The sequence below is a fragment of the Solea solea genome, chromosome 9 (genome assembly GCF_958295425.1).
Source record: "Solea solea chromosome 9, fSolSol10.1, whole genome shotgun sequence".
Taxonomy (NCBI): domain Eukaryota; kingdom Metazoa; phylum Chordata; class Actinopteri; order Pleuronectiformes; family Soleidae; genus Solea; species Solea solea.
This window is the reverse complement of record NC_081142.1, coordinates 17857247-17883996: the sequence shown is the minus strand read 5'-3', so window position 1 is coordinate 17883996 and position 26750 is coordinate 17857247. Positions and strand designations below refer to the sequence as shown.

Sequence of the window (26750 nt, the reverse complement as noted above, 5' to 3'; positions counted from 1 at the left end):
TTCTGGCTTTGTTTGGTCTTTGTGAACAAAACTAATGTAACATAATTCATACACGGTGTCTGACATCTGAACACAGGCTGTGTCAAGCAGTACTGTCAGACCTGAGTGAGGGAGAGTGTGTGTGTGTGTGTGTGTGTGTATACACAGATAGTGCAGGGTCAGATGGGGGCAAGAAGTGTTTATCCAGTCAAACTGCTTTCACGTCTTAGATTTTGTTCATGTGTGTGTGTGGTTCGTTGTGTTTTCAATCATTCTCCCGACTCATTTGCAGCTGTCTCACTTTACTTGTGCAACGTTACCGTCGTCGCCCCCATCTGACTTGATACACAACAAATCACTTCCTGTCCGCAGCGCAGGAATGTTTTCAGGCGGCATGAAATCTATGCTGACACACACACACACACATAGAGAGAGTCGTGTGGAGCTGATCAGCGTTGTGTGAACAGTTTGAATCTATCAGACATTTGCTTCTATTTAGGGAAAAATAGAACTTTAGGGCTACAACTAATGATTATTCTCTGTCCTTTTCTTTCTGGATGAATTAATTATTGATTGGTATATATAATGTAAGAAATTCTAAAAACAAACTTAAAACCTCAAAATAAGACAATCACAGATGTTCAGTTTTCAAACATAGATGAGCAAAGAAATGCAGAAAATATTCGCATTTAAGAAGCTAAAGGTCACTAAGTAACTTGTTTATATTAAAGAAAAACATTACATGTTTAAAATAATTGGTAATTGGTTACTAACAGATGTGTCTGTAGCCCTAAATAATAACCTAAATCTAGCTTGAAACTGCTCTAATGTGTTGTGATATTAGGCAGGAGCCATTTATAATTTATCATCACATTATGATCAAGTACAACACACACGTACACACACACTTTCTCTTTTACTGTTCCTGTGGCAGTTTGAGTGAGTCTCTGCTGTCACCAAGTAAAATCTCTATTAAAGAAAAGGTCATTGCCTTTGAGGAAAAAACGTGTCAGGAATTAAGTTACTTTATTTTTATCTGTCATGTTTAAATATCTGCTCATTAATTCAGTAAACCTTACCATCTCTCAGCCCGGGTTAAAAAGGACTTGGGATAAAGTCTTTAAAGGATAAAGTTTTTTTTTTCTCTGTGTCATTGTCAAATGTTTAATGAGATAAAAAGTAAAACAAATATATTTTGTGAGAAACACACTAGTCCATAGTTCAGTTCTTCACAATTCTCAACATGAGCATCCGTAACAGGGTGTTTTTGTACTAAGCTTTAAGAAATGACTTAATGTTCCATCAGCTAAATTAAGAAGCGTAAATCTATATGGATTCCTCATTTATTGTGCATGGGTGCACAAAAGGCAAGAGAAGGAATGATAAGCTTTTCCACAAAAATAGTTTTATCTGTACTTAAGTGAGCATGGGTTTGTATTAAAGTGGTTCTAAGCATGGTTCTAAACCAGTGACTGCCCGACATAAAGAAACAATATTCTGCCCGTGTTTAAAGAAGACTGCGCTGGGTTGGAAAAAAGTGCCGTCACACAAAAACACAAGGAGTGCAAACTAACACACACCCAGTCTCTGGTACCAAGAATGATTAACCTGTTTTTATGTTTTTATGGCCTGGGTAAATGGATGTCAGATTCACCTTGATGTGACATAAGAGTTGTCTGCGCTGCCAAGAATATAGAGTTTGTTTTGATTTTGAACAAAGCAACTCTCTGTATTTAACAGAGTTGGACAAATAAAGCTGTCTTATCTGAGCAAGTCAAGTAACAACGGTGTGTCATTTTGTGTATGCGCAGGGTGGTAAAGAGTACATCATGCGGGCACACTTTGGGCTGCCCAGTGTGGAGAGCGAGGAACTGGAAGGGAAGCGGCCAATCACAGTCAACTTTGAAATCCCCTATTTCACTGTGTCTGGAATTCAGGTTGGTGCTTTCATTAACAACCCCTCGTCAGTCATTTTTAAATGCCACTTCCTTTTTTTCACCAGGGCAGAGTTCAATTGTAATAATAAGAGAATAAATATATCAAGTCTTGTCACGATCCAGGAAGTTCCTTTGTTTGTTGTTTAAAAATCACCTCACTCACTTTGTCACAGCTCCACTGTGCTACACTGTAAATTCTAAAATGATGCAGGGCTGCCATTAAATGATAATGGCAAATAGGATATTAAATAGGCTGCAAATGATTTTACAGCTGACCCCCATGGCAGTGTTAGAGACTTGGAATGCTTTGGTTTTTTATCTTTTTACTCGTTTTATCGCTGCACTGTAAAGTCCCAAATTAAACCTGTTAGTTTGTCCTTATAATCCAATTTACTTTAAAAAGAAAAATGAACAAAGTTTATCTAAGTGAGCTGAGGCTCAGGAGGTCGGTGGTTTGATCCCCAGCTCCTCCACGCTGCATGCTCACATGTCCATGGACATGACGCTGAACCCCAGACTGCCAGCAGCTTGTGAATGGGTGTGGTTATTACTGTATGTGATAGAAAAGGCACCACATGTACATGCACTGTATTCCAATTCAGTTCAAGTCAATTAAATAAACTTTATTTGTCCCCAAGGAGCGATACAACGGCCCATAGAGCAGTCATTTATGAATGAACGTGCGTGCTGCGAATGGGTGAATGTTAGCGGCTGCAGTGTAAAACAACTGTGAGTGGTCGTCAAGAATAGAAACGTGTTTTAGGAATACAGATCATTTACCTTTGGGAACTGGGAACACAGTGAAGCACACACAATATTGACTAAAGCAGGCCAGGACTTTTAAATTTTCTGCGTCAATATTATTAAGCTTCGGGTTCCATAAATATTTATTATACATTTTAAGATGTTGCTTTGCAAATTGTTAAGTTTGTGTGAATGGATTATTTATGAATTAATCATAAGAGTTTCCAAAAATCATTGAAACAGCCTTTTTGCAGCTTTGCAAAGACCTGATAGTACTATAATAGTTCTATATTTAAGGAATTTAAATATTCTTTGTTTTGGAAATGACTTAAGTGTAGATTAGAAGCCAGTATGTGTTTGTGTATCAGCACTGAAATAACTGCCGTGTCTATTTTTTACCTGTCTGTGTCCCTCAGGTGCGATACCTAAAGATCATAGAGAAGAGCGGTTACCAGGCATTACCATGGGTGCGCTACATTACACAAAGTGGAGGTGAGAAAAGAACACACTGGAATAGACTTAACACAATCAGAATTTAGTGATGCAGTGTATTTTCTCCCCCAATAATTTCAGCTGTCTTTCCAAATCTAAAATCTTTGTATTTCAATATGTGGAAGTTATTGTGGGTTGTTTTATTTTAAATCAAAGTTGAAGGCATCATGTGACTGAATAACAGTATATCTTCTGATCTTCTTTAATATAGATATGTCAAATCAAAGCATCACATAATTTGAAGCACTTAAAGTTGAAGTTGAATGAAACTAAATGTTCAATTCATTTAACAGACGCTTTACAAAACACAGTTTAAGAGTTCTTGCGTCTTATGAGCGTCAGTCTAAAGCCTTCGCCGGTAAATCGGAGCTTACCCTGAGGTTAAATGCAATGTTTTCCTTGTGCGAGCAGTGTTAAAGTCTGTCTATCTACATCACTATTCAGCGTGTGCCCCAGGAATGAACCCAGCTGCGAATCATCCATCATATCCATTACCTGGCTCTATCACCATGAGCCACGGCCTCAGGGGCTCAGACTGACACCACACAGGATGCCACGGATAGAAAACCTCTATCAGGGATTCTGGCTGCTGGCATAGATTTCTTAGTTCAGGCTGGGGTTACGTGCGTGTTGTCTAAATTTGAATTCAGCTGTAGAGTCAAGCAGAACCAGTCAAACGTGGTCCAATAAGCCAGCACCTGGGATCTCGAGTTGAAAATGGGAATGAATACGTCTTCATCACATTCATCAGGCTCACGTTTGTGAGCTTTGAAGTTTCATCAACCCACTGCACACTTGGTTTTCAGACAGATAGCACCTTATTGCCACAGTAACAGCTACAGTATATTGAAGAAACCACAGCAAAATCATCTCATCGAGGAGCTAATGGAAATAATGTGGAGATATGGAGATTGAAGCTCCAACACCTCCACCGAAACCTTTACATTTCATACCTGCCTGACACACAAGGGATTGTCCTGGCTCAGTCCCATCACTCATATCCATTACCTGGATTTGTCAGATACAAGTCTGGGGCTGCAGAGGTTGAATGATGCCACCGAGTGCCAGGAGGCTCTCAGGGTGGCACTCAGCAAATGCCAAGGTTACTGTTGCCTTTGCTTTAACATCAGCAAGGAAGCAAAGTAGAGGGAGATGGAAAGAGAGAGAGAGAGAGAGAGAGAGAGAGAGAGAGAGGGTGGGGGGGTGGGATAGAAAAGATGAGTAAGAGAAGGAAGAGCGATGAAGTCGGGGCGACTGGAGAGGAGGCTATCACCTTTCGCTTATTGTTACGATCAGCAGTGCGGAGGGGTGAGGTGGGGTGAGGTGGAGATGATCACATTTCAGTCAGCATTCCACACAGACACACTCACGCTGATTAAACAATGGCCCCGTACTGTACACTGACTTATTAATGTGCGATGAACATGCACTTCGCGGCCGTTCTGTACAGCAGTGAGTGATGACTTCATTGTCACAAGGATGATATGATCGGCCTGCATTGCGGTGCAGCTGCTTAGCGATAGTAAACATAATAATTAATATAATTATGGGCTGAAAATGATCACGCGGGACTGATCTTTGCTTAATAGTATTTGATGTAATGTGATTTTGAGATTGCCGATATGTTCACAATATAAATGTATGCATAGTCAGAGTGGTAGATATTATCTATAAGATGGGTAAACATGAGTATCGTGAGATTAAACCACACGGTTGGTGTAGTGGTTAGCACTCTTGCCTCTGCGGCAAGAAGACCCAGGTTCACAACCCAGTCAGAACAAGAGCCTTTCTGCATTGAGTTTGCATGTTCTCTTCGTGTGCCTGGGTTTTTTCCAGGTTCTCTGGTTTCCTCTCATAGTCTAAAAACATGCAATATGGAGATTAGGTAAATTGGACACTCTTAATTGATTGTAGGTGTGAGAGTGAATGGTTGGTAGTCTCTATGTGGCCCTGTGAGACTGAGAGAAGTGGAGGATACAGCGGTAGAAGATGGATGGATGGATTTTGGCTCAATAAAGCATGAAAAAGTCTAAACATCCACTACAGCTCCCACTATTGAAACACCGACAGTCCCTTCTTCTGTTCATCATGCATGGGTGAAGCTCTGACTTCCACAAATAAACAACAACATTTCAGTGTTTTAAAGAGAATCAAGAATCATTACCATTGTGGTAATAAAAAGTCCCAAGGCTGGGTTAGCTTTGTTATCACAAATGACTGTGATTTTCCACGAGGTTTTATTTTTTTTGCCCCCAGAATAAAGCACAGATGAACCTTCAGTAACTTCGCCTTAAAGCCCAGAGTCACTGTTGTGATGAAACATGCAGGAACTCTAAACCCTAAATTATTTGCAACAAAGCTGAATTTCCATTTCCATTTCCAGAGTCTCATATTTCACTAAGTTAGTATATTAGATTTGTATATTAGTATTTGTTCACATCTTGTTTGGGGATTTAATCAGCCTCACTTTGGCAGTGATGTGATGTGGAGCGGTGGTGAGTGGAAGAAAGCTGTGTTAATGCTCTGCTACTTTTTTGGCAGATTACCAGCTCCGGACAAACTAAAGGGCACAGATGCTGCTAGACGAATGGATTCTCCTGCTGTATCTCTCCTCTTTTCTCCTCTCGTCTTCTTGTCTCTCCTCCCCTCTTCTCTCCTCTGCTCTCCTGCTCTAATGGACAGCAGAGGACAGGAGGACACATGACATTTTCGACCCACTGTGAGCGGAAACCAGACATCATCACCAGCTCTTCCAAACTCCGCACAAACGGGAAAAGCTGTTGCGTAACCTTTGACCTGTGATTTTTTTTCTTTTTTTTAAAGGTTCCTCAGGACTCAAGTAAAAGTGAATGCTGAACTGTTAACGTGGTGACACACCCTATGGTTCTGTCCAGCCCATTAGTTTTAATATCCCACAAGGTCAATTAAGTGAATTTGAGAATCAAAAAGGGCCAGTGTGTAAGAATTAGTGCCATCCGGTGGTCAGACTGCAGAGTTCCACTCACCTCCACTCACCTCCTCCCTTTCCCAAGTATGTCATACCAGAGAGGATGTTGCTGTTTGTTTTTGTTCGCTTCAAAATGCAAAACATACGTTTTTATTTCGAACGCTACAAAAACCAAACATTTTTATTTTAGATTTAATGTTCAATTATGTGCTTATAAGTCCTTTTAAATCAAGGGTGTCAAACATACGGCCCGGGGGCCAGAACTGGCCCACCAGAGGGTCCAATCCGGCCCACAGGATGAATTTGTTAAAAAATTTCACACTTTGATTACAATCTAAACGTAATGTCAAATGCAGTCTAGTGTTACACATCGTACTGGATCTATAAAGGCACAAACATTTAGTCATTTAATAGTAAATTTAGGCATGATATTGTTGAAATTGCACTTATATTTCTCAAGAAATTTCATGTTTTGTAAAAATATCCTTCATTAAATGTGAAACAAAGGAGAAAAAACATAGGAGTTCTTGTTGGTCATATTATTTTACTATTTTTACTGGTCCGGCCCACTTCAAATTGTGCAATATGTGGCCCCTGAACAAAATGAGTTTGACACCCCTGTTTTAAATGCTACGCACTGGACATTTAATATAGTTTTACTTGTAAGAACGTGTAAGATGAACAAATCAAGCGTTGGAAGAAACCTTACCTATTCAAGGTTCTCTGCTTTCCCCTTAAAAAAATATGGCTTTTCAATGTGGAACATGCAGAACAGATCATATTGCATCAGGATACAGTGACTATGATTGGTTATTATCATTTAGCATTTCTAAAAGAGATGTTTTTTTCCCTTTCTGCAGAACAAATAAAAATGTTCTGTCTAGGATTTGAACCACTACGCCACATTATCTCCCTTCTTCGTCTGAGGCACACGTTTTGCCTGAACTGCTACATTATACACGTTCATTGCCTTAAAAAATAAATAAAAAAAAGCCTATGTATCATCACCTTTAGAACTGTGAGCATGATCCCCAGGTGCAATGAAGCTCAACACCAGTGACCAAATCAATGATTAATAAGGCACAATAATGTCAGAGGCGTTGGCAGTGTAACGTAATATTGTCGACACACTCCTGTGGGGCCTGTAACCTTGTCCTTGTGCTCGAAAAAATCAGCATGCGGCTCTGACGAACACACTGAAAGATTTCGCCGCAGACATTTTTGTCATATTGTTATCTGTATATGTTTATATTGCACTATAGTTGTGTGTCCCCTGTGGAAAATGCTCAGAAAGGCAAGAAAGGTAGGATCAGGTAGGGCGGTAAGACAAAGGTAAAATCACCTCAAGGGATTTGTTTCTTTGCAGAATCTCAGAACACTGACAATATGTTGAGGTAATTGTGATTTTTTTTTCATGACTGGTTAATTTTTATATGTGGACCTTTGCAGGAGGCTTCTATTCATCTAACGAGGAGTTGGTGTTGTAATTCCCTCCATCCCTCCCTCTGTTGTTGATGAATTGCACCACATCAACTCACTGTCAAAGGAAAAAAAAAAACAATGAGGATTTTTAATAACTGTGTGTTATCATCGTTAATTTATCAACTGCTGTTTGTCCATTGGAAACAAAGGGATATATTTGGAAATAAACCATTTTTTTTGTATCTTGTTTTGAAATCCAGTTTGTGAGAGAATCTTCTTTGTTGTATCTCACGTCTTTTGTGTCAGATTGTGGTCGATGAATGATAAAATACCTTGAAATGCAGAACAAATTGTAGACACAGCTATACAAATGTTTAACCAGTAATACAAAACAACGTTGAAAGCGTTACAATGTTACATTAAAATACAATCGTGCTTTATCGTTTGAGAATTGATATTTGGGAAAGCTGAAAATAAGTAATCTTAACCCTTAAGAGTTCCTGAAAAGCTGACTAATTTGTTTCTAGTGGCAGAAAATGTCACCGTCCCCAAAAATTGCTGTAAAAATAATATCCATAAGTGTTTTTTTTCCACTTTTAAGATATTATCCACTATTTTTTTTAACCCTTTAAAGGCCAGTATCTTTACTCAACTCCACTTAAAAATAAATAAATAAATACGATAATTTCCATAAAATACATTAGGTGCTGAAATGGATCAATGATCGGCAAAAAAATTGATTTTGATGCATTGTTGTTGTTTCTTGCAGTGTTTAAAAACAAACAACTGACTAATTCATAAACATAATGACATTTTCTGCCACTAGGAACAAAATAGTAAGCTTTTTGCATAGCCTAGCCATTTTAGTCTCATTTAAGGAACTGAGACTCACAGTTCTAAAGTTTACCAAAAATGAATATCCAGCAAATTTGAGCTATATTCATTCAACACAGCCAAAATGGCTTAACAATAAAACACAGAATGGCAGAAGATGTCCCTATAGGAACTCTTAAGGGTTAAAGAATATGCCCCACCAGTAGTTAATCTTTCATTCTCCAAATCAGGCATGGGTGTAGTCACAATAATCCTGACACAAAGCAGACCAGATCATGACTCAAGTGGAAAAATGTGAAGGTGAATGAGTTCACGATATGACGACAGCAGATTAATGACCAAACTAAAAATAACCGTGTCAAAGGTAGAAAAACATGCATTTTAAACCCCCGGTGTGCACTTCCTACATTATAATGTTAATTTGGACACACACTACACTGTAGCAGGACACATGTCTGCTTCATGTTGGTTGTGCTCAGAGACTTTTCACCGTCTTCATCTGTCTGTGACTCCTCTCCTCCCACACTCCTGTTTCTCTCTTCACCATCTTCCCCTCACCTCTCGCTGTCATGCATGGACACACACGCTGCAACACTACTGTAAACTTAGGATTACAGGATTTATGAGTTGTCTGTAAAATGCGGCATTAACCTTGTTTTTTTGGGGATTTTTTTGCTGTGTGTATATGCAGTCGACAGAGGGAGGAAAGTGGTACTAGTCTATACCAGCCCCGACAGATTGCTGCCTTGTGCATTGTGCCTTCACTTTGCTGTCTATCATCAAACCCAACAATGGTTAACTGTGTGACCCCCCCCCCCCCCCCCCCCTCGTCTCAAGGCGAGAGAGGCGAGAGAGGCCACACACACACACACACACGCAGTGCAGGACCTGTTCTGAGCTTCTTCCCTGAGACTATGTGAGGATATTTTCTCTTGTAATTTACATTTCACATCAAATGATTTGTCACACTGCATCTCATAAGTGTCAATGATGATTGACAGAAATAACGTTGGGTTTTTGTTTTTTTTTTGCATTTAACAGTCAGTGTGCTAACACCTTACCTGGAAGCAAGACTCAATGCCAACAATAGAGCGGTGTCTGCAGACTGCAGACTTACCCCAATTCCATGATTAAGCATATTGACAACCCACTTCAAACTTTTGCAAGCACACTGAAATTCAATGACTGTCTATGTTGATGTAATGGATTTTTTTTTTTTCATTGCTCCTTCTCTGCCTCACAGAGAATAATAAGTACTCACTATGCGACTGTCATCTCCGACTGCAGAATCGGGATTAAAATAATGAATAATAATCATTGTGAGAGAGCTCCACTGGGATTCTTCAACTGAAATAAAATAAGCGCATAAAAATGTTTATTTCACAGACGTGACGTTACTCTTTGGTAAATGTCTCGTCTTTCTTGGTTGCTAACATTCTTATCGCTGCATTAATGGACTTTTATTCAGCAGGAGGCAGAAAGAAGAGCCATGTGTGGAACACAAGCGTCATCGACAACTAGCTATTTTGTTGTTTTGGGTCATTTGCTTTCACCTGCAGGTAAGACAGTTCCATGCCATTTCCTTTTGTTTTAAACATTGCAAGAAAGCCCTAAAGACATCTCCAACATCCATTTTTCTCTTACATTGCTTTAAAAAAAAACAAGAACTGATGGTATGCACCCCAAAACTAAGTGGATACTGCGCAAATATTGTAAATTACAGCCCTGGAATGTGGAATTCAAAGGCCGCTTCCTGTTTCATTTAGCTTCATGTGACCTCACTTCCTGCCCCCGCCCTGATTACCTGCTCTGCTCTAATTAGTTTCACCTGTGTTCAATCACCTCTCCACCTGACGAAAGATTCTCTCAACGTTGTTGTCACTATAGTTCCTCGTGTCAGAGTTTCTCCTCTTGTTCTCCTGCTATATTAGATTTTTGGACTTTTTTTCTTTAGCCACATGATCCTGTATCTTTGCCTGTCACTCTGTCTCTCCTGTGCGCCGAATGACAGCGTCTGTGACTGTGAGTCATGCATTTGAGTCCATAGTTGTCATTTTGGGCTTTTGGAGGTCAAACAAGAAACTGTGAATACGTGTGAGAGTGGACTACATTCATCATATTATACAGTGCAGCATTTCTGCTCATCTGAAGAATGTAAGTACAGCATTCACCCTCTCTTTATTCTTTTGTTTTAATTCCCCTCCAGCCCCTGAGAAAAACACATTTAATTGACCAAAATTCTTGAAAAGGTTGAGTGACTGCTTCATCAAATTCAACCAAATTGTCCATTTAGTAGGTGATGCACATTCGGTTTATCTGAGCGTGTTGCTCGTCGTCCACAGGGATTCGTGATAAAATGACATCCAAAGCATAAAAAAACAGATGAGTCAGCATAAAGCCGAAAGTCTGAATAAACCACGACTCATGCATCGAGTGTCCACTTTACATTACACACAGTCGATTGATTCAGTTTAATATAAAACAATATAGAAGAACACAAGGTGCTACATAAATACTGTGTGGATGGACAACTTAAAAAAAAAACTTTCATATTTATTCATACAGTCTAAAGTGCTTTGTTATGATAATTCTCCAACAACCAGGTTTTGATTCAGCCCAATATTGTAATGAACTTTTTGACATGTCTGTCTCAAAGTAATTTAAACTAAATGAGGTTTAACCCACGTTAAATCTCGCCTATTGTCGAGGTTTGGTTTTTATCCGCAGTCAAATTGTCGGCTGTAAATTTGCATACGTTCATGTGGACATACACAAGGTGAGGGTGGTATAAGCAATACAAATTAGGAAACTTTACATTAGTTTACCCATATATTACATGTTTCTGTGGTTACTATTTACATTTCCAGGTGGTTCTTTATACCCATGACACTTCTACGATGACAGAAGCAAGTGCGGTCCAATGTATGGTCAGGGATAAACACTTATAATAGATAAATTATTCACATTTTGTTTATACAATACATAAGATTATTTCAGGAGTCACATGGAACCATGGCATGTTATGCTAACATGATCGGTGTATTTAATTCCATATTGGTGAAACTAACATTACCAGCATTAAAAATATGTGCTTTTCGTTTTAAAAAAACATACAAATCCACAGCTCTTCTCTGCCACAGGCAGCACCTTTTTAGTCTCATGTGGTCCTCGTGGTGTATTAATTAGAGAATGTTAATTGATTTTAACTTTAAAATACCTCTCGCTTGTAAACCGCTCATGTGAATTGAGATTGTGAGCATCACACTATAGTTAATCCGTTCTTTGTCGTTGTGCTACTCTTCAGTCTTTTCATTCTGCAGCTGTAATCTGGGAGCTATTAATAACATCTGCAAACTCTCACAGGTTTTTGTTTTTTATCTCATACACACACTGAGGTGGTGAAAAGATGAAACATGTAGAGTGTTTTAATTATGATGGAGTATTAGGGCCACACAAAAAACATTTGAGAGAAAACAACCAGCATGAATTCTGAGAATAGAGTAAGAATTAGAACATTCTGAGATTAAAGTCAGAATTAGAAAATTCTGAGATTAAAGTCAGAATTCTGAGAAAATTCTGAGATCAAATTTAGAATTATGAGGAAAAAAAAAAATTTGAATGAGATTAAAGTCAGAATTCTGAGAAAATTCTGAGATTCAAGTCAGAATTCTGAGATTAAAGAAAAAGTCCCCCAAGTTCTGAGATTACAATTAGAATTCTGAGAAAAAAATTCGGAATTCATGCTGGTTTATTTTATTTTTTTTCTTTCTTTCAATTTTTTTTTTTCTACATGTGTCCCTAAAACTCTAACATAAATCATGTGCTGTGGTTAATTGCACACGAGCATGAGGCAAACATACACAGTCTTAATCTGGTTACGTCTCATATGAGATTAGCCAGACTGGACGTAGTCTCTCTGCGAGCCTGGTGCTCCATGCGCCCGGAAACGGTGAAAATATTCCAAACCCGGTCCACCAACCGCCGTCCGTGTCTCGTTCTCTCCAGCAGGATAATCACAACGGAGTAAATCCCGACACCCACGACTGCGGCCCCCCCTCCTGCCAGCAAAACCACTCCAGAGATGTACATGTCATTAAGGGCTTGACCGGGCTTGGGCATGTGGTTAGCCAGGGCCAGATGCAGCAGGACCCCTCCACAAATTAACAGTGACAGGCCAGTAATGAAAACCACAAGGAGGTCGGATAAACCGCCGCTTTTTAGCATGTCAATTCGCTGCCGGCTCCGAATGCAGTTCATGTCCTGCACGGCCGAGCTCAGCAGCTGTTTGAGCAGGACTCCCAGGGCGAGCAGGCAGAGGGCCGTGCCCACGCCCAGCCGCCATTCACTCGAGACACTCGTGGTGGTGGAGAGAAGTCCAACTCCGCCCAGCCCACAGCCCAGGATGAGAAGCACAGACACACAGTAGCAGAGCAGGGACTTCCCGGGATCCCTGAACCACCACAGCTCCACCTGCTCCTCCAGGATGCTGTGCTGAATCTGAGCTGGGTTTGCCGGTTCATTTAAACCCAGTTCAGGGACACTGTTCTCTCTCACGGGGGGAAAGTTATGCAGTTCAGGCATTTTAATGCCACTCCCAGCCTGCTGAGTAGAGAAGCCGCCACCACGTCATCCAGTCAGTAATCTTTTTAAGTTCTTAGACTTTCACCAGCGTGTACGGATCAGCACAAAATTCCAGATGTTTTGGGAAGCTGCTCCATATAAGAGAAGTGTGGGTCGTCCAGGGTACAGAGTTTATCCGTCCTGGTTCTACGGCAGATAAATCAGTTCAGGGTCTGTGCTCCTTTTTGAATGAAACCGCTGATCAGCATCCAAAGCAAAGAATCCAAACATGTGCAAAATTTTGGTTTTGCAGTGGAGTGGCAGCAGTCATCTGGAAGAGAAGACAGATGATGTAACAGGGTTTGTACAGCGTGCCGTTGAACATGCCAAGTTTATTTGCCCTAAGCGACTTTGCTGGTTCAAAAGAGATTTGTCTGAGGGAACTCAATAAGCAGGAAATAGAAAGTCATTTATGTGATATTATATTCATAATTATGCTTTCATAAGTGGGTTTTTTTACTACTTTGAAACAGAATGAGCACTAGAGAGGCACACTGAACCTTTAAGAAATGTAACAAGATGGTTTAGTGCATTTCATGGTAGTAAATTGGTAATAATTAAAAAAAGAAAAAATCAAAGCTATTTGTGCTCTTATAACTCATTGGTCTTGGTCAAAGCAAACTTTTACAACCTATCTCGATGATGGACTTGCATAGATTCACCAATTGTTAACCGAGCCAGTTTCACTCTCAAGCTCCGTCACTTCAAGTTCCATGTGTTAACCTTTAACTTGCTTTGTTGGGACCATTAAAATGACGACAGACAAGAAGCAAACAAAAGTAACAACATGGAATGAAAAGTATAGTCATGGTCATAAAAGATTAAAATAATGTGCATTTGTGCATTCATTGTTCAGCAAATAATGGGAGGTAAATCACAAGAAAAGCAAAATATCAAGTCTGTTTACCACTTTACGACATAAATGAAAAGCAGCAGTTCCTGTAGATGGACTGTTTTATTGCTTCATCTTTACTTCTTGCACTAAGTTGAGGAATGTTGTGCTTTCGTCATCAGTCCACACGTTCCTCCTCTTTACAGACCTAATCCAGGTTTTTGCTGAATCCGTTTCCATTGCACTAATTCACATTTATCTTTAATTGATCAGCCAATGTTCCACCTCACCCTCAAGTGTATAATATTGTGTGGAATTTCAAGATTTTGTCTAATTGATTCATTTTTTTCATTTAGCTTTTTTTTTTTTTTTTTAATGTGCAAATGGAAAATGCACATAAAAACAGGCTGGATGGAAACGCACGTTGTGAGGCAGTAACAATGTGTCATTCAGCTCTGGTTCCTCTTTAAAATTCCAACTTTGTTTGCAGAGGCTGGGGTATAAAAATCCATCAAATTAAAGTTGTGAGTGGAATAGACACGCACACACACACACGCACACACACACACACACGCACACAAAAATTCAGTTTTGACCGTGTAAAAAAAAAAAGTTTGTGTGCTGACACTGGCAACCTTTTTCTATCTTTCATTATCACTATACTAATGAGTTTCCACTGCAGAGGCGAGTGGATGAAATAAAACAAGCATCAGCTGCCGATAGAATAAATAATGCCCATCCCCACACACACACACACACACACGCACACACACAATCAAACAGCCACTGTGCAAATGTAAATTTTCTCCCACTCTTTTCACTTTAACACACCCACAGTAGTTCACTTGATGAATTCTCCCATTTCAACTGTCCACTACCTTGAGCTCAGTTTATATTTTTTTTTAACCTCCCCTGTGTGTGTGTGTGTGTGTGTGTACATTGGCTACATGTTCTGCCACATATGAGCCAGAGGCTAATTATAGCCGGTAAATTCACTTTAATTCCCCATCGTCTCCTCATTCTTTCCCCTTACATCAGTATATTGACTCTCTACTGTAGTTTGTAACCTCATCACACCCCCATAACACGAGCATGTAAACATGAACTGCATATACACACACAAACACAGTCACACACAAACAATCATCCTCAAGGTTAGGGCTGTTGACAGCTTGTCTTTAAAAACCTGTCAGCGGCTTTATTTCTATCAAAATCAGCAGTGCGTGGCACAAGCCCCCCCCCCCACACACACACACACACACACACACACACACACACACACACCCCCCGACACAAGCTGACAGGATTCACAGCTTGTCCACACTGGGTGGAAGGATTCTGCGAACACAAACACTGTTTGGTATAATGAAATGTGTCACAGTGAGCAAGTATTGCGTGGTTTCACATGTAGTCCTAGAGATCGTCGTGTTTCTAACTCGCAGCAACCTCCTAGAAATCATTAAAAAAATAAAAGCAGTAACGGAAATGTGTTGGAACTAAACGCGAGGTGACATTTTGTGTTAGTGTGCGCGGGGCGTCGTGTGTCGAGTGCAGAGCATTATCACCATGACATGGAAAAGATATGAGGTGCATACACAAGGTGTGAAAAGAAGAGTGAGGTAATTACAGCAGGAGGAGGAGGAGGAGGAGGAGGAGGAGGAGGGGTGTTTATTGGCAACATGCTGTTCTGGAAGCTTTTCACATTCTGTCTCTGATGGATGATTGTGTGTGTGTGTGTGTGTGTGTGTGTTTGTATGTTTCTAGAGTGAACACTTTAAATAAGGCCAACTAAAAGGTGAAGCTCATGGTAGCACATGTGTGTTTACTCACTAATGAAGGCAGGTTTTGTGTGTGTGTGTGTGTGTGTGTGTGTGTGTTGAGTCACTAATTAATCCCAGCTGGTCTGAGCACAGTGTCACTGACAGGTAGTGCTACAGAAATAGCACAATAATTTAGTTGTGTATCCGTGTGTGTGTGTCTGAGGCTGAACAACAAAGGTGATAAAAACCATAAAAGATCATCTTCATACAGCGTCCGACCGCACAGTCAGAGATCATCGTCTGATTTAGAAGGTGGCGCATCGTAAAGAGTGACAGGGAAACAACTGGGTGATAAAGGGAAGAGACGAAGGCATTCAACAAAGATCATGAGATGAAATCGAACCTTTAATGACTCCAGAACATCTTTGTTGTGCTCCACACACACACACAGACAGAGAGAGGGAGAGAACTGATGGACTGTGTCTGCCTTTCCTCTTCTATCACTTACATGACCTCTGGACTCCATATCAGTCGTGTCATACCAGGCTCATAAATATCTTTACAAAAGCACTGAGTCACTGCTTGCTGACTCTGCCCCGGCCTCTTCTTAAGTAAAAGAAAACAGGTTACGGAAGACTCGCAAACAACCAGTTTTAGAAACAGTAGCCTCACATGCAGTGAACGTGCATGATCCTCGTTGTAGCACAGTATAAACCTTAAGTTGAGGGAATTAAACCTCTTGGTCTGTCACACCTGTGCACCAGGAACCTTCAGGATCCTACTCTACGTTACATGACATTATATTACATGTCATTTAGCAGACGCATTTATCCAAAGCCACTTACAACAAGTACGTCACATCTCGTGATGAATCTTCACGCCACAGCTGTGAAGTTTCACACTTCTCCCGCCCTCTGTGCATATTACTAAAGGATGGATGCTCACATAATATATAATATACCTGACAGTGAAAACAAGTGAAAACTGCATTACTGATGATCCACTGTATCCCCTTTCTTTACTCCAGTTGGGGATTCAGAATTCAACTTATATGTGTGTGTGTGTATATGTATGTATATGTATGTGTGTGTGTATATATATATATATATATATATATATATATATATATATGTATGTGTGTGTGTGTGTGTATATATGTATATGTGTGTATATATATATATATATATATATATATATATATATATATATATATATATATATATATGTGTGTGTATATGTGTGTGTATATAGATATATATATATATATATATATGTATGTATGTATATGTACACGTGTCTGTGTATATATATGTATATGTGTGCACATTTATTTTTATTTTTATTATTTATTTTTTAGATAACTTTTTTTCTCAGACCGGGTGCTTGTAAGTGACAGGAATGTTTAAGCGTGTCCGCGACGCATTGAAAACTTAAATGAGACGCTGACAGTCCAGACAGTCATTGTTATGCTAATGCATCCTGAGTAATGAAGAGAAATCACAAAGATAATTGTAAACCTTGGACACACTCTGTAATTCTCTCTCTCTCTTTGTGTCTGCGTCTCTGCCTCCTCCAAGTTTTCAGTCTGCAAGGTCAAGAGAGGGGAGCTGTGGCTGTGTGCGGAGTTAAAAAAAAAAATCACACACACATGCACGCACACACACACTATACTGCACTCCAATTACCTGGGAAGCTCTGGGACAACGGTATTCCCCCCTCTGTTATGTTGGCCCACTGAATTCATTTCTCCAGCCATTAGTGTCTCGTTTTATTGTCGATGCACGGCTCCTTTTAAAAACTGGTTGTCTGCCATTATATGTTGATCAGAGTGCCGGTCAGTTAGAAATCTCGCTTCTTGTGATCCTTGCAAAGATTTAGTTTGATCGGTCGGCAGAGGTGCAGTGAATACGACAACAGCTCAGACGTGTGTACACGCGCATGCACGGTCGAGGGCAACTTTGTCTCGAGTCCCATATGTATTTCGTGTTTACTTTGAGCGCAAGGCTTTTTGTGCTTTGTTTAGAAGAGGAAAGCACGGGCGAAGAGAAGCAGACTGCCTACTCTTATTGCATGTTAAAAGGGCAATATCTTTGACAGCACCTGCAGTTTTTATTGCTGTAATTCATTTAGATCACCGCAGAGGGGATAAAATGCGACTTTTGTGGCGTTCAGATAAAAACCTCAGCAACATTAGAATGTGGCGGCAGGTTTTTTTCTCGTCAGCAATTTTTAGAGCTGCGGTCTTTTGCCTCCCTGTAGCTTTCAAATGTTTTACTGTATTTAGAATTTTGTCAATGGATAAAGATCCCGGGCCTGCCGCTGACTTCCCTGCTGTGCCATGGGAGAGACTGTGATGAAAGAGCAATACTCTCTTCTCTCTTCCTGGTTGCCCTCAATGACATTCACCCGCTTCTCCTGTAGTCAGACGTTGGTTCTTTTTTATGTCCCCAAGGGCAAGGAGAGGGGTCAGGGTCGGCTCCATCTGTCTATGTGAATGGCGTTGGTGCCAAACGCCACAGGGACTGGAGGGAGAGGAAAGAAGGCTTGTGTGGTGTGGGGAGTGTGACGGATGTTTCTGAGCTGTCATCTGGGACTCTGAATGGGACAGAGGCTGAAGCAAGAGTTGGAAAGAGGGAAGTGGCTGGGGACTGGAATAGGGATACAGGGGGTTGAGGAGTAGGATGGAGGGAAGGGCTTTGGGTAAGATTGTGCTAAGCCTTCACTGCTGTTCTTTGGTTTTGGTGGCTTGCAAAGAAAAAAAAATTGCTGAATGGGTCTTTATACAGACAAGCTGGATCTTTCTTTTTGTTGTGTACAGTCACAGAGGACAGCTGATGCACCCAGAGAGCCTCACTGTGTTCGGACGACAATGGTAAAAAATCAGTGGCACTGTCCTCGGTCTGACATCCCAAGAAAAACCTCAGAGCCAAAATGAGACAAGGCAGACCTTTACATCACCTGCACATATTGTCTTGTAAATTCCCCACACAGCGGCTCACACGAGCGTTAGCATTTCTGTAATTCTTCCCTGCTTTTGTTCTGCCAGTGTATTTCATCTTGTGCAGCTCATCTTTAAAGCTCACACCTCAGACTCACACTTCATCTCTACAAAGTGTTGTGTGATTATCGTCCTGATTTACAAGCTTAATCAAAGTGAGCCACATGAATAAGGGAGGGGGGGCGCACAGATGTGGCCCTTAAACTAGACTCATTCAGATGCTGCAGACATAACCTCTTCCCTCCATAAACAGTGATCTCATTTTAGTCACCACCGTACCAGGACTCTAGAAACACAATTGGAAGTAGATTTGTGATTGGTCCTATGGTCCACCACTTTATTCTACAATTAAATACAACGCATTGTCCCGTGCAGACCTGGTATCACGTGTCGACAGCTCTAAGTAAAGATGTGAACTCACCAACTCCACAAAACCACGTTTGGAGGTAGTGTGTGAATGCATTAAAAACCACCTCCTCTAACCTGCTGCAACTCCACAGTGTACTGAAAGCACTTTTATCACCACATGGTTTCTTTTTAAAATCATATTTCACGTTACAGCAGTGTGACTAGCGTGGTGTTCTCTACCTGTCATTCATGCAGACACACAAACACGGTGACACCAGTCAAACCTGCGCAGTCAAAACACATGTTGGCCTCGTGAATAGAGGCACTGTCCGTGTGTATTTGCATGCAGTGAGGGAAGTGAAATCCGATCACAGGTCATTTTCTTCTGCCTGTTTTACGATTTGGGCCACACGGTTGGTGTATCGCGCTGTGCCAATCTCAGCTGAGAAGAGGGATGGATGTTTTACGGTTGTCATCCAGCTTTTGCTGCATTGCCACCAATGAAGTAATCCAATGCCAAGTGTGGACATTAGTACTTGTCCACTTGTGATAAGATTTCAGAGGACAGATGTTATTATCAGGTCTGAATGGGGCCTATAACTTATTGCAAAGACAGAAAATTAACCGTAATAATACTGAAGACCCCCTGACTTTGTTCTAGGACTGCCATCAGATTGAAATTGTGTTTTTGAATGAGGAGTCCAGATAACTGTTATGACCACAACTTTGTCTAGATCAATCATGTTCTCCTCAGGAGGAATCGTACTCCTTTGATAATCCTCTGAATTTGACACAATGAGTTGGAAATATTATGTTTTCTTTTACATTGAAATCCAAGCTAATGCTTCACCATCACTGAAGGGGTCAACTAGGTCAAGATTTGACCTGCATCAGCACAGTCATTGTGAGCGTGTTAGCATTTTTCATGCAAGCTCAGTAGTTGACTCTTATTGTTCACAGCCATGGGAACCTCTGGAGAATTAAACTGACCCTTCCCTTTATGTTTCCTCTCTCTTCCTCTCTGGTTCCTTGCAGATGGTTTAATCCCACCATCGCCGTCTGAGCTCATTTCTCACCCCCAACCTGCACGATCAACCAAACCTGGCCCCCTGACAACTTCTCCGCATAGGTACAGACTCTCATCTCTATCTGTCTTCCTATGTACCCTTTTTATATATATATATATATATATCCCCTGTCCTTTACACATTACTTACTCCTCCCTTCTCCTCTTCTCCCCTGTCTCACCATCGAGGCTTCTCATTTCTCCTGTCTGCTTTTGTGCTCTGGCATTTTGGTGTTAGGGAAGAGAGATGTTTGCACAGGATGTGGGTATTAATTGTCTTTAGCAAAGATCCCCCCCCCCCCCCCCCAGCTCCAGGTAAAAAAGACTGAGCCTGACACGAAACCCCTGCGGCATAATGCATGCTTCTACATGCATATACACCGGTGTGTACATTATTTCCTCAGTGGAATGTTATTACCCTCTCATTCAGCCATTCCTGTTATTTCCCACCTATGCATCAGCCTCTGTAAAATGCACACAGCACACAGAAACACACATTATCATGTCCAGGTAATCAATGCATGATACACAACAATGACCAGAAACTTTTTCAGTAATCTAATATGACATAATGCAAATTCCTCCTCTCTTAAAATAGAGCATCCTCCTCTCCGTGGTGATGCACTCTGCCGCTGACAACAATGTAACCCAGCTCAGACTAGTTCAGCCTAGTACAGACTGTGGAGCCTACAGTATATAAGCCACTCTTCGATTCCCCCCCCAAAATGAGCCTCTTTCTTGGATGCTGAGCCCAATTCCAAATAGAATATCCCTGCTTATCAAACGCTCTTCATTACCAAACAAAAGTACAGACACTATTTCCCCTCTTTTGAAAACTGGAGGGAAAAGAAGTGAATGACAGGCGAGATGAGGAGTCACTGTGATAACCCCCGAGTCCCCCCCCCCCCCCCCCCCCCGTGCATTGAAGGAGTGACTGTTGATTAGAAAAATAAAAAAAGCAAAACCTGAGCAGGCTGAGGCTTTTTCTTTGCTGTGCACAGCTGCAATAATGAAACGCTAATGAAATCACCAATTAACATGCTGCTCCCCTTCTACAGTACTTCACTCCTGCTGACGACGGAAAATGGGCTACCTTTTTCTTTTTTTGTTCAAGTCTTTGTTTTTAACTAGCTCTCTCCTTTGTGAGGTTCAGAGGTGACATCCAGCATATTCTAATTTGATTTGGGCTGACTAGTGGTAATGACTGTTGTGAATGAGATGACGGGCTCAGTATCTGGCTGTCTCTGTGAGGTGACACATCTATTGCAGCAGCACTTCAGGGAGACGGATCTGGTGTTTGTCTTTTCTTTTGCTACACAGTTTGAAACGATATATGCACTCACAGTCGTGTTCCACTGACTGGACCACAACGGGACCAGCCCTATAAGGGATGAGCCCAAACCATATTCGATATTTGTGAGATACTGGTCAAAATTGGATTGGCTATCGGAAAAAGAAATATAATATAAATGCTTAACTAAGGACAGCAATACAAGAGGATTGCAAATGTCTCCAGTGATCATGTGAGGGGGCATGTTTTTAAAAGAAAACAGATGAGTGTCATTTTGTACTAACACAATCGCTAGGTACTCAAGGTTATGATCTCAAGGTTATAAACATTGTATTAAACAATCCTGAAGCCCTACTAACATGACGATCATATCGTTTAACATGAAGTGGAATTAAAAGCTTCAATTATGGCATCAAGGGGCATTTACTGGCATTACATAAGGCCCTGGTAACACGTTGCATATCGCGGACCCTGGTATACTCGCGTGCCAGGGTCCTGTAGTATGCCACTTCACCATGGGGTGGCAGTACAAGTCTGGACACAGGAAATAGGACGCTTTCCTACTAAAGAAGAAGCGAACGCTGCTACAGCTCCCTGTGACACGTCTGGTTTGAGCGGCTCACGCGCAGCCTACGCATTGCATGTCGACGCAGTTACATGCGTATGGTGCCTGTTGGGTATAGTATACCAGGGCCTTTAGGCTGATTTAATACTTTCTGTGTATTTACACAGGTTTGCTCTGGTCCGTGTTATGTACATGAGATCATCAGCCCGTGAGCACAGTGGCCCCTACATATTATTGTTTTGGTCTTGGTCTCTTGTTGGAATGGAAAGTGAAACGGAGTAAAAATTCTGTCCAAACCCGACCGAGCCTGAGTGAATATTGACCGTACCTGGTCCAAACCCGATAGACATCCCATAATTTTCGTCCCATCCCGCCCTGAACCTGACATGTTTTTTTGTTTTTGGAGTCAGACACAGTCAGAGTAAACTGAAGCTACTCTGACAGTGACACAGAAAGTTGTTAGCGTTACATCCAGGAAGAAGCAACTACCAGCCCTGTGATGAACACACACACACACACACACACACACACACACGTCACACACCTTACGCGTTATCAGCAGCATTTATGAGTATAATAACATTTCAGTGACCATCCTTTCTGAACTCTTGTTGAATTTTAACAGCTGATAACTATTTACATAATAAGTTGTTGTGGAGGAAAAGGACAAACATCCACCATGGATGGCTTTGATAGCCTGTGTGTTGCATTCACTGACCTGTAAATATTAAAATCTGGTTCTAAACAGAAACATGAGGTCACTCATTTTTAGTTGATGTTTAACTAACATAACCTAAAATGACAATGTCTTGGTTTCCTGGTTGGGACACAAGGTCAACCTAGATTGTTGTAGGAACGCACAATAACCCTGTTCCTCTCGTTCAGTTGACTTGGAAGTGACTGCTGGTTAATATGTTTCACTCACTATTACATTTTTGTTTTGCTGTCTAACAAGAGACTAACAAAAATGTGAGCAGTAACTCAGCAGACTGACTTCACACAATTGTACTATTACACTTTACATTGGAAGCAGTTGATTTCTCAGTTTTACATTTTAACCACAAACACTTGCAGCCAAGGGGTTTGGCCTTCATATCATTTTAATTCGCTCTGTTGCCAGTTATCTTCATCGTCACCCAGCACAAAGACTGGAAATGCTGAGGAAAAAGGCAAAACAAAATCTGCATAAGCAGACATAAAAAAGTTATAATTTACATTTATATGAGGCGAGATCAATAACCTCCTGTTGGCAAACAATCTGTTCATGCAGATATCTGCAAAAACAAATAACTTTCCCATCATCCTACATTGTACTACTTGTAGCCTGATGGTAATCAAGATCGTGAACATGGTAAACATACTGGTGAACTCAGCACTGAATTTAGCATTTAGTAAAGCACAGGTAGGATTACAAACACAGTCAATGCAAAGATGTGAGATGCGATAAATCAAGTGACCTTCAAACACTTGGTTCAGTTAAAATATTACAAGACAAATGAAAGCCTTTCTGTACCAAGTTTCTCTTCAATGTCAGTGACTTTAGCTGTATGTACACAACTCAAATTAACTAGATTGTTAACCTGATAGTCCGCGGTAAGATTCAGCCAGTCCAGGTTTGCTTTCCCACTTTAGTGAAATTAACCTTTTGAGTAACATATTCCCCTCCTCGCCTGAGGGTGGCGCTGCATCAAGAATCACTGAAGGAGAAGACGAGGGCAGGGGAGCTTCTGTTTGCGCCACGTTTTGCAGCTTGGCTTTTTTGTTTTGTTTTAAGCGAACATACTGCACACATACACTGCAACAACAGACTCCGCCTCAGCTCCCATCTATCTTTTCTACACACGTGTATGTTTTGGTTGTGTTTACCCACAGTGCCCTGGGTTAGGGTTAGGGTCCGCTTCCTGCATTGATGACACGGAACACGCCTGACACGGTGTATCTGCTGACTGTGAAACTCAACGCCTCTTGGGGATATTTAAGATTCTGCCCTACTCGCGACTAACGCTTGGTGTCGGGCATCTGTGTCACACACATACAGCACACACAAGCATCTCACCTATACACCGCCACCACCCCACCCCCCCACGGACCACAGGGCTCAATCAGCGACTCGCTTTGTTTTTGTCCCCTCTGTTCTTTCATCCAGTGCTTTGTGTTAACTCGAGGCTCTTTCCTAATGAGGTCTATCACATGTTGTTTTCAGCGTTTGATGCCTCCTTAAAAGAGTTTTTTTTCCATAAACCAACAACAACAATGTTGTATGCTGCCTTAAATGTCCTGACATGATGATGGATTTTGGGGCAACAGACTATAGGGGTCAGGCCAGGCCCGGACAGTGGATAATCCGGTCCAGTCCCAGTAACTTAAACGCAGCATCCCTTCCCCTCTATATGTGGTTTATGGATTTTCCACAATGCAGCTAAACTGACCTCTGCCTATATGACAGTAACCCCATGAATTGATGATCTACAGTGCAAGTGAGGTCATCGTCGTTACAGTATCTGCAATTGTGGGCCATCCCAGAGGAGCAAGGGTCAGGGTGAGATACAACGTTAACCTGTTTTACCTCCCTGTTGTCATTGGAAACAAATAGCAGTTTGTTCTTTTTGGGGAGGAAGTGTCGCTGCTACTGATAAAAGCAGAATCCCGTCATTCACAATGATTTAATATTCAGTTACAGGTACAGGTGTGTTTGAGAGTTTGTGCTCTGCCTTGAAAAATCTATTCACATTTGTCCTAGTGGAGCAACAAAGGCTGCCTTTCAGTTTTGGCAGATGACTTTGGAGAGCATTAAGGAGCGTGGTATCCGGTCACACAGAGCAATCTTTCTGTGAACACAACAGTCTTAATAAATGACATTTAAACAACGTTTACTTTAGGGTAAAACATGTCACTACAGCCTTAAATTCCAGAGACAATGCAAACATATATAGAAGTTGAATAGAAACTCACTAAGTTACGACATTAATATAGTTATAATTGTTAATAATGAATTATTAACATGTTAATAATTCATTCTATTTGTTTTATTTAGCAGCACATGCTTTAATAATGCTGTGGAATGAGATGGAAATAATAGACGTGTGTTTGGTAAAGAAACTGTTTAAAATGAATAATTAAAAAAAAAAGTTAGAAGGGGTCAGTTACTGTCTCTCTGTGTCTGTGTGTGTGTGTGTGACGTGTTTATCAGAAGCCTCTTCTTACCTGTGCGCTCACTTCACATTACCGTGCTCCTCTCCCTCGTCTTTTTAATCTTCATTCCCAGCACGCGGTTACGTGAAGAGTGTCAGAGGCTCCAGTCGCTGTTTGCCTTCATGTCCTCGTCCTCTCATCCGCGATCATATGAGCAGGTTCGTGGTGTGGAGCGATGTGATGGGAGCTGCTGTCAGTGACCGGCTAACTGCCTGTCCGCTCTCTCTCGCTCTCTCTGTGTGTGTGTGTGTGTGTGTGTGAGACAGAGAGAGTGTGTGGAGCTGCTGTCTCTCTGCCTCCGCACGGGACGGACTTTCCTGGTTCTACTGCAGGTGTGGCCGCGCACGGAGGCAGGGACGTCGGTGGGAGGAGACAGAGAGTGTCGATCGACTCTCCGTGGGTCCCTCGTGGGCACAAAAGTGAAGGTATGATGACACACACGCACACACACACACACGGTGTGAGTGTGATATGAGCGCAGGCTGGTCGCTTGTCCAGAAGTGGTTTGTCCCGATGAAGGAAATACTCGTCAATAAATAACACATTCATTATTGATGATTGATGCGAAATGAACATGGTCATAATTGATTACCACTGAGGTCAAAGCATCTGTTGAACTCATTATATTTGACAGCTTTGTGAGTCAGAGAGGGAAAGGTTGTTGTTGTTGTTTGACCTGACTCGTCATCTGTATATGGAAGAGGATTCTTTTTTAAAAATAAAAAAACTGAATTCTGTAATTAAAAAAAACCTCTGTATTCTGACTTTGATCTCAAGTTCTGAGACAAACAATGTCAGAATTGAAAAACGACAGAATTCTGAAGAAAAGTGAGAATTCAGGTTTTAATCACAAGTTCTCAGACCAAAAGAATCCGAATGGAAAAACGACAGAAATCTGAGGAAAAGTCAGAATTCTGAAGAAAAGTTAGAAGTGAAAAAGTAGTAAGAATTCAGACTTTTCCTCAGAATTCTGAAAAAAAAAAAGTCAGAATTCAGACTTTGATCTCAAGTTCTCAGACACAAATATCAGAATTGAAAAAAGTCCGATTCTGACTTGGGGAAAAACGTGAGGTGAGGAAAAAAGAATCTCAGAAGTTTTTTCTTATACATTTGGCCCTAATCCTCTTCCGTGGGTCAGTTTGGTGGCTCCTCAGGAGCATGACTTTTTACACAGTGATCATTATAGTGTAAATGTCAGTGTCAATGTCACCTTTCTTTGTGTTTCAGATGAGACTCGGGTCTGTAAGTTATGATTTTTCTTCTTTTTCTTATTATACAACCTATACCAGAGGTCAGCAACTGGCAGTCCGTTGGCCAAACGTATCCCACCATTGTTAATATCTGACCCAGTAGATTAATTGAACAATTCTTTTATTCAGGAAACAAATGAGTCAAAGAGCAGTTTTAAGACCTGAGAGTGTGTTTATTCTTTATACTTTTGTGTTCAAAATTGAATAGTATAGATTTAAAGAAAAAGGGTTTGTAGAAAAAAACAACTGATATTTCCCCACGATGAGGGCAAGTATACTTGTACAGCTGAGAGGACCATGAGAGAGCTCATACATTAACAGTAGCATGAACATTTTTGACTGGAACAAACACTTTTGTCATCGATCAACCTTGTTTGGGTCACATTTCATCTGGATGTTAAATCTGATGTTCATGCTGGTTCTTTTCTTTTGTTTCTTGACCCCATGAGGGAATGACCTTGAACGACATGCAT

At 41.0% G+C, this 26750-nt stretch overlaps 2 protein-coding genes across 2 annotated transcripts in view; one reads left to right on the top strand and one right to left on the bottom strand.

Moving 5' to 3' along the window:
• ap1m3 (adaptor related protein complex 1 subunit mu 3) overlaps window positions 1-7763 on the top strand; it is a 28156-nt gene extending 20393 nt beyond the window's left edge. Inside the window, exons 10-12 of the mRNA XM_058639099.1 lie at window positions 1791-1916; window positions 3077-3152; window positions 5694-7763. Of these exons, the coding sequence (XP_058495082.1) occupies window positions 1791-1916; window positions 3077-3152; window positions 5694-5716 (225 nt within the window). The 3' untranslated portion in view covers window positions 5717-7763. The remainder of the gene's footprint in view (window positions 1-1790; window positions 1917-3076; window positions 3153-5693) is intronic.
• Window positions 7764-10514: 2751 nt separating this feature from the next.
• LOC131465162 (transmembrane protein 125) lies at window positions 10515-25566 on the bottom strand. The gene is made up of 2 exons (XM_058637542.1): window positions 25040-25566; window positions 10515-13246 (listed from the first exon to the last, which is right to left on the bottom strand). Exon 2 carries the CDS (start codon window positions 12934-12936, stop codon window positions 12238-12240), a length of 699 nt encoding a protein of 232 aa, XP_058493525.1. The 5' UTR covers window positions 12937-13246; window positions 25040-25566; the 3' UTR covers window positions 10515-12237.
• Between the last annotated feature and the right edge of the window lie 1184 nt (window positions 25567-26750).

Bases quoted from the DNA above. Each gene is read 5' to 3' on its own strand.
- LOC131465162 (XM_058637542.1), bottom strand. From the start codon at position 12,936: ATGCCTGAACTGCATAACTTTCCCCCCGTGAGAGAGAACAGTGTCCCT.